General features: G+C 39.3%; 1 protein-coding gene across 1 annotated transcript in view; it reads left to right on the plus strand.

The window, feature by feature from the left end:
- The first annotated feature begins 2846 nt into the window (after positions 1–2846).
- The window catches only part of sh3rf2 (SH3 domain containing ring finger 2), a 145554-nt gene continuing 134968 nt past the window's right edge, over positions 2847–13432 (plus strand). The window contains exon 1 of the mRNA XM_028812783.2: positions 2847–3063. Coding sequence (XP_028668616.2) covers positions 2965–3063 — 99 coding nt within the window. The 5' untranslated portion in view covers positions 2847–2964. The remainder of the gene's footprint in view (positions 3064–13432) is intronic.

Here is a 13432-nt window from a genome sequence, read left to right on the forward strand (position 1 = left end):
GAGTAAGACTGAGGTTATTGTATTTGGACCAATTGCTTCTAATGGGGCTGTCAGGGATCAGCTCGGCTCATTAGCTGGGTTTTGCAAACACCACGTCAAAAATCTTGGGGTTATCCTTGATTCCGATCTTTATTTTAATAAACAGATTTCGTCCATTGTTAAGAGCTGTTTTTTTCAGCTTAGACTGCTTACTAGAGTTAAACCGTTTCTGGGGCACTCTGATTTGAAGAAGGTATGCCATGGTTTTATTATATTGCGTCTCGATTATTGTAATTCACTTTATTCTGGAATCAGTAAATTTCATCTTTCTTGGCTGCAGATGGTTCAGAATGCTGATGCTCGTTTTCTTACTGGGTCTCAGAAAGTTGTGTCCATTACTCCAATTCTGGCCTCACTTCATTGGCTCCCAGTTGAATTTAGGATTCATTTTAAAATTTTGCTTTTGGTTTGTAAGTCGCTAAATGGTGTTACCCAATCCTGTCTGGACGAGTTGCTGGTTCCATATACACCAGTCCGCTCCTTACGTTTCTCTCAACAGCAATTGTTGGTTGTGCCAAAGTCTAAGATGAAGACAAGGGGTGATCGTGCCTTTGCAGTTGTAGCACCAAAGTTATGGAATGCTCAGCCAATTGAAATTAGGTCAGCACCATCAACTCAAATGTTTAAGTCAAGACTTAAAACACACTTGTTTTCGTTTGCTTTTATCTGTATATGAGTAACTCTGGTATCAATTTTATTAATAATTTATAAACTTTTTTCATATCCTTTGTTTTTCTGTAAATTGTTTATCTTCTAATCGGTTCTTTTAACTTATTTGTTTTAGTATTTATGTAATTTTTGTACTTTGTTTGTTTACTGATTTATTATTGATATTTTTTTATTTTATTGTACAGCACATTGGTTTACACTTATGGTGTTTTACAATTGTGCTTTATAAAAAAATTTTGATTTTTTTCTTATATGACCACTTACATAGTTTTCAAGGAGATCCAAACAAGCCACGTTGTGTTAAACCATTAAGCTATGAATAGGCAATGTGGCATGATATTGGGAGCCTTCTATACTCAGTGACAACAGGAAGTCAATATAACATGACATAAAAACAAAAGTGTTCCTAAGTGAAAATACGCAGCATTGGCCCTCCAAAACAAAACTAAAATAGAGTCTGTATATCATATTCATTACTTATGAACTTTAATATGTTTGTCACATTAACGCGCATTTAAAACAGCTCTGTAGTATGAATTATTATACTCGTGAATCACCATTTAGCTGGTTTGGCTGCATTTTCCTAGTTAATCAAGGGTGTTGTCATTTCCCAGTTTCTCTGAAATGGTGCATATGGATGGGTCAGATTTGCTGTAAATATACACAAATTCTCCAGTCAAGTTTCCTTTTATAAATCCCGGGCCTCATTTTTTTAAATCATAATAGCAAAAATAATAATTCATTACATTTGTATAGCGCTTTTTAAGGTACTCAAAGTGCTTTACACAGTGATTGTGTTAGCTGCTTCAACCATTACTAATGTGTAGCTTCCACCTGGATGATGTGACGGCAGCCAGATTTTGCCAGTACTCTAACCAAACATTAGCTGTCAGGTGGTGAAGGGGCGAGAGATACTTAGCCAATTAGAGACAGGGAATGATTAGGAGACCAGAATGACCAGGCCGTGGTGGACGATTTAACCAGGACATGCATACGCAATTTTATAAATCTGACATCTGGTCGCCATTCTTCAAAAACAACATGGTGGCTTCAGAAACTATGCATAGAGGAGCAACTGAGAGCATCTCTGGACCAAAGAAGCTGTCTCACCCTGAAGGTTAAGAGACAGAACTCTCTCTAGTCTTGAGCAGAGAAGGCTGTATGGACCTAATCCATAGAGGCCTCAGTCATATTCAATTGAACAGAATTCTTACATTTAAATAGTGACTCACACACGTAAGTATGCAGCATGTAGTGTGGTGTAATGGTTAAGGCTTTGGACTTCAAACTCTGAAGTTGTAGGTTCAGATCCTGCCACTGATACTCTGTGACCCTGCACAAGTCATATCACCTGCCTGTACTCCAGTTAGAAAAACAAAAGAAATAGAACCAATTGTATCTCAAATGTTGTAAGTAACCTTGCATAAAGGTGTCAGGCAAACAACTTAATAATAATAATTAGAAATTAAGGAAAATGCAATCTAGGTGGAACTACTTGTGTAAAAAAATAAACTACAAAGTAATTTAATTGAAGCAGAGACACTAATGACTTTTAAAATAAACCTGAAAAGTTACTGGAGCAACTTGCCATTAACGAATCAAATCACTATAATCGACTGAATAGCCTCCTTTCATTTTTGCAAAATGTCTTATGTTTTTTCATCTAAGTAAAACGTAAATATATAAACCTAACTGAGAGAAATGTGTGCAGTTAGATAAATGAATGCAGTTTATTTTATTGTTTAAAAATGCTATGGAATTGCATTGAACTAAATGTTATCAAATATCATTAAAGATAATATTAAACAGTTGGCATCATTTTTCAGATCTTTACAAAGTTTTACATGATATAGTAACAATGATATTGCCATGAGTATATATAACACACAGAGCTGAACTATATATTAAGATTAGATTAATAAAGATTATCTACCCCTTTATCTACCATGTTGTCTGCCTGTCTTAATACATTTATTTCTTTTCAAGGATGGTTGAACATTGGTTATGATGGTGGAATGGAGGACTTAGCATTCAGTGGCCTACTGGATTGCCCCGTGTGCTTTGAGAGGCTAAACGTGACCGCTAGAGTATTGCCATGCCAGCACACCTTCTGCAACCCATGCCTCCTGCGTCTGACCTACGCTGGCACAGAGTTTCGCTGTCCTGAGTGTCGAACTCCTATTGGATGTGGAATTGAAGAGTTACCAGCCAATCTACTCTTGGTACGCCTATTAGAAAGTATCAAGAAAGTCTCTAATGGAGCATCGAGTTCTGGCCAGTTATCACAGGAAGAGCTCCAAGAATCCAGAATCTCAAGTCAAAATGTTATCAGAAGTCAGGAGGAGCCTGGGTGGGGTAAGAAAAATATTTTCAGTAGAGAACAAAATTTGCTAAAATAAAATAAAGTGACAGATTTTGGTTTATAGTATATTCATATATTTATATTATGATAATGAATGCACATGTATGCTCTAGGTACAGTATTTAGTATAAAGGAGAATTAATCAGAGCCTAACAAAATCCCTTAATCCTTAAGAGGCCTTTAGTGGGTTGTTTAATCTGACTTGTGACTAATAGACTTCATCTTGACACATTTTGGATGTGGCACCTTGTATTTCATGTAGTGTATTTCATACTGTATCACACAGTTGCTTGTGGGGAGGGTGCGACTCTTTTTATCTGGAGACTCACTCATACAAAGGCTTATTGTATCTTTGTGGCTTCGTTAATGGAGCCTTTCTTGCTTTGGCACATTGTATGGAAAGGTGCCAATTGTACCGATGCGTATGTGGAGTATAAATGTGTGTTTTTAATTATCTGTTATTATGAGTGGGTTTATGATTAGTGTGCTTTTACTAGCATTCTGCTCATAGAACCTAAACCCTGCTTTTATTCACAGCTGGCATGCATTCCGCGTCCCATTTGAATCTTTTGTTTTTCCCATGGATGTTTTATTAGATTGGCAGTTGGCTCTAAATTGACCTGGCATGCATGTGTTTGTGTGTGTGTGTGTGTGTGCGCACACATGAACATGGCCTTTGATGAACTGGTCTCTTGTCGAGGGAGTGGCTCAAAATACATCTCAATGGGAAGAAAGATACCACATAGAAAAGGGATGATTGATTCAAAAGGGAATGGCTCAGTTGACTGGGAAATTGTTTCACTTAACACTAGAATTACCAGAGCCTACGAAAAAACTCGTAGATCCGTCCCACCTTAGATCACTTCGTGTTTATAAAAGGTGTCATTTTGCTTAACTTCTCACTCTATACAGCTCCAAGCAACTGATACGCAGGTAAACAGACTTGAGCTGAGAAAACTGTGCAGCGGCGGGGGATGTGATAGTAGGCTGCTTGCTGCTTGTCAACACATTTACAGGACAAAAGACACTGATGGAGAGGTGTGAAGCGATTTAAGGTGGGACAAATCTACAGTATGAGTTTTTTCGTAGGCTCTGGTAATTCTAGTGTTAAGGCCATGCAGCTAGTGTTTGAGCGTCTGCAATATACAAGACTCTTGTTTATACCAATACCAGTCATCTGTTATAAAAATGTAATGGTGAGGCATGGACTGAAGTGACAAAACGTGAATGTTTACTTAAATAATGCTTATACAGTACATGGTTAACTCAAAGTTTCAAAGGCATTTTGAAAGCTGACTCAATACAACATGCTTGCAATGGCTTATGGGTAATTCAGACACACATAGTGCAGCACTCTGCTGTTAGTCTAGTTGAAACCAAGATGAAATGAACATGCTGAATGGCACCATTGTTGAACAACCCACTGTAGTGAGATTACTTTACGCAGGGCAAGTGAAACTTGTTCAAATTCATCGAAGGATGTTGGCTTGTGCAGATCAGTAAGCAGTTTGGTTATCCATCTTGCATATTATGCACTGTGGCATGTGCAGATCCATAGCTGTTATTCAAATGTGCAGCAAAAGTAGACAACACAATCCATCAATCTCTGATAAACCCATTCACCATGTTGATGTGGGCTTGTGTGCACGATGTTAATGGTCAACCAGATCAAGCTTCGTCGGTTACACTTGTTGATCCCGTTATAAACCTTTGCACCCTTTCATAAACCTTTTGTTGAGTCATTCACTTCTGTACTGAGCCAACATCCTTTAGTGAATTTCAGCAGGTTTCACTCCCCCTTCCCAAAGAAACTTCACTATGTCGTGTTGTTCAACAATGGTGCAATTCTGCAGCAGAGCGTCAATCTTTACTTGACCTTGTTTTTAACTAAACTAATGACAGAGCGCTGTACTGTGTGTGTCCGAGCTACCCATAAGCAATCACAATCTTGTCTCTCTTACCCTCATGTATAGTGGTTTCATTAAGTACACAAATCCTTTCGCTTACTGCACACTTTAATGTGTTGTAGATTTATTTTAAATGGATACATTTTCAGTTTTTGCCCATTGCCAGTTTTTGCTACACTCAGTATCCCATAATGACAAAGTGAAAACTTGTTTTCAGAAAAGTTAGCAAATTTGTTAAAAATCAAAAACTAAAATCGCTCATTCATATAAGTATTGAGACCCTTAATTCAAAACTTTGTAGAAGCCTCTTTGGCAGCAATTACAGCTTTGAGTTTTCTTGGGTAAGTCCGCATAATCACACCTGGATTTTGACAGTTTATCCCATTCTTCCTGGCAGATCATCTCAAGTTCCATTAAATTGGATAGGAAGTGTCTGTCAACTGCCATTTTCAAGTCTCTCCAACAAGGTTCCATGGGTTTAAGTATGAGGTTTGGCTGAGTCACTCAGAGACAGTCAGAGACTTGTCCCGAAGCCACTCCAGGGTTGTCTTGGCTGCATGCCCCAGGTCATTGTTGTACTAAAAGTTGAACTTTAACCTCAGTCTGAGGTCATGTGCACTCTGGAGAAGGTTTTCTACAAGTGTTTCTCTGTATTTGGCTTCATTTGTGTCTCCTTCAATTCTTATCACCCTTTCCCTGCTGCTGAGTCGCATACCCATAGTGTAATGCTACAACTGTTGCTCTTCACCATAGGGATGGTGATGAGAAGTGCCTGGTTGTGACAGACATAGTGATTGTAATTCTTCTCAGAGTTAAATTTTTGTCTTATATGGACCAGGGAAGCAAGCCTGGTCAGGACAGTACCTGTCCCAGAATGCTAGATGGCAGCCCCCTTGGGTTGCAGCTGTGCCTAGGACTCCCACAGGGCTTCATGGGAGTTGGAGTTTGGTGCAGCCCTGTTGGGATCCATGGGCGCCACAATGGGGGTGCTGTAGCTGCTGCTCAGTCCTACAGAGCAGCTCTTCTGCCACATCCAGAAGTGCTGCTGGAAATAGGACGTCAAGCACCTGGAGCACTTCTGGGTGCGTTGTAAAAGGATCCAGCAGCCACTCCTCCGAGAGCCAGAGTCGGGAGGAGGGAGACAAAGCTTGCCGGAGAGGAGTGGAGGAGAAAGAGAAAGATAAGGAATTGTTTGTGCTTGGACTGTGTTGTGGGCTCGTGGGAACAGGGAAAACGTTCCACACGAGTGAAGAAATATAATCAACAGTTTGTGTTTTATAAGTGTGCCTCCCGTGTCTGTCTGTGTTGGGTTAAGCGCTGCTATAGCGCAATCTATTGTCACACAGATTAAACAATATACCATTACATACTGTTGAGTCCCTATATTCCTACTCTCTACCACATTACCTGGTGATTGTCTATGTGTCTTTGGTTGTTTGTGTAAAGGAACACTTCCTAACATTTGCGAAAAGTTTTCAGAGGTGTCCTTGTGATCTTGTTGAAGAATTCCTTGTAAAATAATGGCTGAGATCCACTTCACTGATTCCTTTAATAATTTTAGCCCCTTCAATCATGCCACTTCTCACTCTCTATTTGCCTAAACTGGAAAGGTTAATCTTTTCCATCTTTAAACATAACTCATTCTACTTCACAGTCCTGCAATCAACCCAGCTGCACTGCTCTGTCCTTTCTCTAGCACCACAGTGTCTTTTTTGAAATATAGAGATCTAAACTGCAGGCAGCACTCAAGGTGAGGTCTCATTATTACATTCTATAATTTAATTATAACCTTCCTTGAATTGTATCCACACATCAGCCTATATACACAAACACCCTATTACACTTCGTATTTGTTTCTGTACACTGTATGTAAGTAGACAGTGAGGAATCCACTATAACTTCTAGATCCGCTCTTAAGTTGTACCTTCAAGTTTTAAACCACCTCTCATTTATTCAAATCTAACATTTACTTACATTTCATATGCCACAAATCTTCCCAAGCCTGTATGCTGTGTAGGTCTCTCCATGATGACTGGGCTGACTTTCCACCTAGTTTAGTATTATTTGAAAACTTAACCAGCTTGTTCTCCACTTCCTGACCTGACATATCTGCAATTCAAATGTGCATAATTGTGTTTGCAAGATGGAAGATGTTTTTCTAAAGGGTTAAATTACTGTGCTGCATTTGCTAACTAAATAGATTACAAATGCAAGCTTTCAAGGCAGCTAAGGCCCCTTCATCAGGCAAGATGTAACTCGAAATCTTGCATTTGTAATCTATTTAGTTAGCCAATAAAATGTGTCATTTCACCCTACTTTCTCCTGTATCAATCTATGGCTAACACGATACAACACTCTACTATGCTGCATTTTAAATTCCATTTAAGACTGTCTCCATTGCCCATTCCACAGCAGTAAGTTTACCTCAAAAAAGATGTACCTAAAACCAGCTAATGTGTGCCATTTTATCAGAGCATAACCAAGTATCTGCAAACTCCATTGATGCTCAAGTAAACCTTATGATTTAAAATAGCCTACTGGGTATTGTTATGGACTCCACTCCATTCCTTTCTCTTAAATTCTGTGTGCCTATTTGATTATGTCATTTGGCAATGTAAGCGGAGGGGATGATGGTTAAAACTGTGTGTGCTGTAGCTTGGGGCTTTCAGCCTCCATAACAACTTTCACTGTTTTGTTGTAGTAAAGTTTTAATATCAAGTCCCTCTTTAGAGGATTTAACCTTTGACTTGATGACATTATTGTCATCTGCCAATGTCTTGACCTCCTCCCTGTTCCTGATCTCACTTCATATACAATTAAGTAAACTATATGTTTTTTAAATTGAGCCGGAGATCCTCTGCTTCCATTATAGCTCTCACTTCAGCATTGTCTTTATGATTACCCAAATGCTTGTCTCACAAAGTAAGGAATACCTTAGTTACATCATGGAACATACTCTGGCCATTTGAATAAACCAAGCTGACATTGTCATCTGTGTTGACAGAGGAGAACCATGCACTTCCATTGCAGCTGTTTGTAGATTTATCTCTCCATCCTGAAACTGTAGCCATGCAAAGAAAGGGATTAGGTTGCTCTTAATTACAGGCTTGCCCCCTGTCATTCAATGGAGCCAAAGTTATTATATACATCCATCCATCCAATGGGCGTAATTCAGTTCAGGGTTATAGGGCTGGAGCCTACCCCAGCAGCTAGAGCCCGGTGGGAGGAATGACCCCTAGCAGGGCATGAACACCTACTCAGGTATGCTTAGTTGTACAAGGTTATTCATTGGCATTTTTTTTTTTAGCTTGTAGTTCAAAACTATCTACAATACACCGGGGGAGACCCATCACTGTTGCAAAGTTTAGATATAATCACTTGGGGCCTCATGTATATAGCCATAAGTAGAATTCACACTAAAACATGGTGTATGGACAAAAACAGAAATGGGCGTACACATGGTGTGAGGCAGCTGTGAAAATGTGCGTGGCTTTACGCCAAGTTTAGTTTTTATACATCTCGAAGTTTGTGTGGAAATGGGCATACACAACATTTTTGTGCATACGAACTATTTATACATGAGGCCCTTGGATTTGTAATCTACACATCGCATTATTAAACCTAATATTGTGTTAGTCTTTTTAATGGTTTCTATAAACTGTCTGGATGTAGATAATGATGAGTCGACTATGGTTCCTAGGTACTTCTCATAAGGGGTACTTTCAAGTTTCAGAAATTTCATTTTGTACTCATATATATTTCAAATCAAAGGTCAAATCCCATTATAGCGAATACCGAAGTAATGAAAATTTCGGAATAACAAATACTTTTTGTTGGCTCAGACAAACCTTCATACAACATCATGTTAAATGGATTTTGTTTTAATGAAATGTAGTATAAAAAATATTTTTAACGAAAAATTGGCCACTGAGGATTATAATGCGATGCAAAATATACTTAATGCCGCACCTACACTTTCGCAGAGTCTCTGGAAACCTGCAACAGGCTGTCTCTTTCTTGTTAGAGCAAAAGAAAGTGACAGTCTGTTGCAAAATTTCCAGTCACAGGCAGTCTTGGCGAGGCTTGGTGGTATTGTAGACATGGCATCATACATGTATAGCTGAATTCTGAATCAGTGCTCCACCGAGCGTCCATGTGGGTAGTTGTGTTTAAGAAGTGCCATTTTTTATAGAGGTATTGTCAAGCTTGGATCACAGAGTTGTATGAGAGACAGGAAGAGGAGTCCAGGTTGGGTGTTAAATGTTCTAAACATCATGCAACAAGCACATTATGTGGTAAGCCTGATCCTGCAGAGGCCAACCAGTTACATTGCCCTTTATTTACTGTTTGCCAGACAAAGCGAAGCGGCCATTAGAGAAGGTGAATCGCTAGTGAACCATCCACAATTGTGCATTGTATATATTTTCCTCATATTCGTTATAACAAAATTTCCATTATAACAAAATATTTTTATGGTCCCATGAATTTCATTGCGATGGGATTCCACCTGTAATTTGCGCAGTGTGTGTAAATTCCCAATAGAGAGTAACTAGGCCAGGATTCAGACCGAGTCTTCTGGAGCATTCTGGGAGCATCTCTAACTTGTGCCACCCTAATATATTTGTATGTGTAAAGGTGCAGTTCTATTTGTCTGTTGATCACGATGCACATTTGTTAGTAACCACCAGGCAGTGCACGTGAGTTCAAATGTCACAGAATCTTAAAGGATAGAATGGTATATATGTTGGTGTAACACAAGTGAATACGATACAAGGCATGTTTTCTTTTGTTGCTTTAAAGAGGATGTATTCAGTAAGTTTTTAGACTTTTTTTTCCTGTGTTGGTCTGTGCCCCATAGGTTACATTATAAAATGCTAGGACTGGCTATTTATTTTTTTAAATGTACAGCAAACATTTAACTTTAGATCACAATTCCACATGGCAAATGCACATATATCATGTTCATGAATAAATGACTTTGATGTGAAAAACACCAAACTTAACCTTTTAAGGAGTTAACTTGGAAGTATTGAGTTGAGCTGAGTTTTGAACTAAACATAGTTCAGGTCATTCATAGATCACCATATCCCACTTTGGTAAAACTTCACCAGCCATTTGCAATCATCTTAATTTCCACATGAGCCCTGGCCAACCTGTGATTTTTTTATGTCTTCACTTCACATATCCACTACTGCCATTTGCATTTAATGGCTACACCAAAGCTCTTCTTCTAACAGCTATATTAAGAATATCCAAAGTTCTTTTGAGGGGATTACCTGACTCAGTCACATCAGGACTGCCCATCATATGATGAGATATATCCTTGTTGTATAATATTTGTAACAGCAATCTGAAATATCTATAGCAATGTTGTTTCTTATTTGCTTTATGATGTAGATGATCCACTGACAAACTAATTCCAATTCTAATTCTAATTCTACATTAAATGCTTTAGAAATGTTTTTAGTTACACATTGTCAGATTCAGAGTGTTGCTTTTGGCTTACTTGTGGGTAACCAGTGTGTAGCATCTCTGTCTCATGGATCCAGTGTTCCGAGTTTATATCTGTGTAGCTTTTTCTCCATTATTCCCCCACCCCAAAGACAACACTGTTAGTTTCACTGGTGGGAGGTTATGGGAGTGGTCTCTACGGTGGTCTTGCACCTCATTCAGGGTAGTTCCCCACCTTGCCTGCAGTACTGTAGGTTCCAGTCTCCGTGGCCTCAGATTGAACTAAGAAGGTTTCAGAAGGTTGACTTATGCATGTTTTTGGCTTTATAGGCATTGATGTACCTAGATAGAAGACTGTTTTGCAAGGTTATTGTGAATGGCGGCAAAAAAAAATGTGTGACAGGTTTCAGCACAAGCTCTTAAGTCTTCAGTGTTACTCAAAAAGAAATACTTAAGACCACACCTTTGGAAGGATTAAAGCTGCTGTTAATATTTTGAGACCCTCAGATGGTGAGACTGTTGCTAAACAAAATGACTACAAAATGCGGACACTTTCTATGAATGTGTCAAGCGCTGTGTCACAATCCCTACTAGTTGCTGTCAGTATTCTGCATGGTGTGAATAAACAAGAAAAGCAAGAACGACGAGTATAAGGGCATTGTTTTGCGCATCTGCTAACTTATCATATATAGAAACTGGTTTCTCTAACAAGGTGAAGGTGAAGGTGAAGGTAACTGTCTGCCTGTCAGTTTAAGAAAGGCCTTTTTGGTTAAAACAATTCAGGGTCAAATCATTCTTGAAGCATTTCTCAGTGTAGGTGACATCATTCCCAGATAAGAATGGATGCCTTTTTTGTTCTGTTAACCTCATTTCAAAATTGGAAGGATTATCTGTCTAGAATCTAATACTGGAAAGATTTTTCATCCTGTTACCCAGTACTGGATATAGATTTAGTTCCATAGTCAGGACTGGGAACACTTCCAATACCTACACTCAACACTGGAAGTATTTTCAACTTAGTATCATAAGCCAGAAACAATTTCAGTCCTATTAACCCGATATTCCCTCACTTTTAGCTCTATTTCTCAATGCTGAATGTAATTTGGTAAATTTCCAAAGTAGGAACAGGCCCCTTCACTACATACTGGGGGCTGTTTTAATTCTACTTTTAATGGATGGAAGAAGTTCTATCACCTTTACTCAAGAATGGATAAAGCATCCTCTGATTCCCAAGATAGATCTCTATATATTAAGAATTTCAAAAACAAATGACATCACTTTTCTACATAATCACCTTCCTTTGTGATGCAATTTTCCCAGCGTCGTACCAACATTTTAATGCCATCAGCAAAAAATGTTTTTGGTTGAGCGTGTAGCCACTGATGCACCGTTGCTTTCACATCATTTCTCATGGTCATGTATCTGCATCTGTCACAATAGAACAGCCATTTTCGAACATTTCAATCCACTCATAGATGACTCTATGAGACAGAACTTTATCCCCATACTGAGCACACATGTAGAGATTGATTTTGTGCTCCCAGCACACCTTCTACTCACAAAAAGCATATGTCATAACAGTGTTCCTCTTTGGTGCAATTTATAAGTTTCGCAGCCATCTTCACCACAGGGTGACAACTCTTATACTAAATTGCAAGGGCAGCTGGCTTGCCAGACAAAACTAGTCACATGACACTCTCAGAAACGACCAATTACTACTCCTCCCGCCTTCACCATTTCCAACGAAAATATAAAAGTGCAAGAACTTCTTGAATGACCTTCGTGTATATATATATATATATATGGTTGAAATAGTTTACTGTCAAATAAATGCAAAGAGTACGCGACACGTGTTTCGCCCTCATTATGGGCTCATCAGGCGTACACACTCCACTGCACTCCCTCTCGGGAATCGAACCTCGGACGTCAGCGCCAGAGGCGATGCCCCTAACGTTGCGCCACGGCATGTGGTTTGTTTATTTGACAGCATGTAGATTGGGGTAATTACATTCACGGCATTTGTAGTCTGTGTCACAATCAGATTGTATGGGTGGTTACCTTCCAGGTAACGCTTGTGGTTGGCCAGCAATCTGCTAACATCCGCCACGGTGCCCTCAGTTTGTGAGGAGCAGATCATAGAATGGTTGAAATAGTTTACTGTCAAATAAATGCAAAGAGTACACGACACGTGTTTCGCCCTCAATATGGGCTCATCAGGCGTACACACTCTACTGCACTCCCTCTCGGGAATCGAACCTCGGACGTCAGCGCCAGAGGCGATGCCCCTAACGTTGCGCCACGGCATGTGGTTCGTTTATTTGACAGCATGTAGATCGGGGTACATTCACGGCATTCGTAGTCTGTGTCACAATCTGATTGTATGGGTGGTTACCTTCCAGGTAACGCTTGTGGTTGGCCAGCAATCTGCTAACATCCGCCACGGTGCCCTCAGTTTGTGAGGAGCAGATCATAGAATAGTTGAAATAGTTTACTGTCAAATAAATGCAAAGAGTACGTGACACAGGGGCATCGCCTCTGGCGCTGACGTCCGAGGTTCGATTCCCGAGAGGGAGTGCAGTGGAGTGTGTACGCCTGATGAGCCCATAATGAGGGCGAAACACGTGTCGCGTACTCTTTGCATTTATTTGACAGTAAACTATTTCAATCATTCTATGATCTGCTCCTCACAAACTGAGGGCACCGTGGCGGATGTTAGCAGATTGCTGGCCAACCACAAGTGTTACCTGGAAGGTAACCACCCATACAATCAGATTGTGACACAGACTACGAATGCCGTGAATATATATATATATATATATATATATATATATATATATATATATATATATATATATATATATGAAAACAGAGAAACAATAAATCAATAAATCTTTCACAGTATAAAGTACATATATACTGTACATATACATATATACAGTACAGTGCCCTCCATTTTGTTTGGAACAAAGACACGTTTTCTTGATTTACCCCTCTGCTCCACAGT

Source organism: Erpetoichthys calabaricus, chromosome 11 (genome assembly GCF_900747795.2).
Source record: "Erpetoichthys calabaricus chromosome 11, fErpCal1.3, whole genome shotgun sequence".
Classification (NCBI taxonomy): Eukaryota; Metazoa; Chordata; class Cladistia; order Polypteriformes; family Polypteridae; genus Erpetoichthys; species Erpetoichthys calabaricus.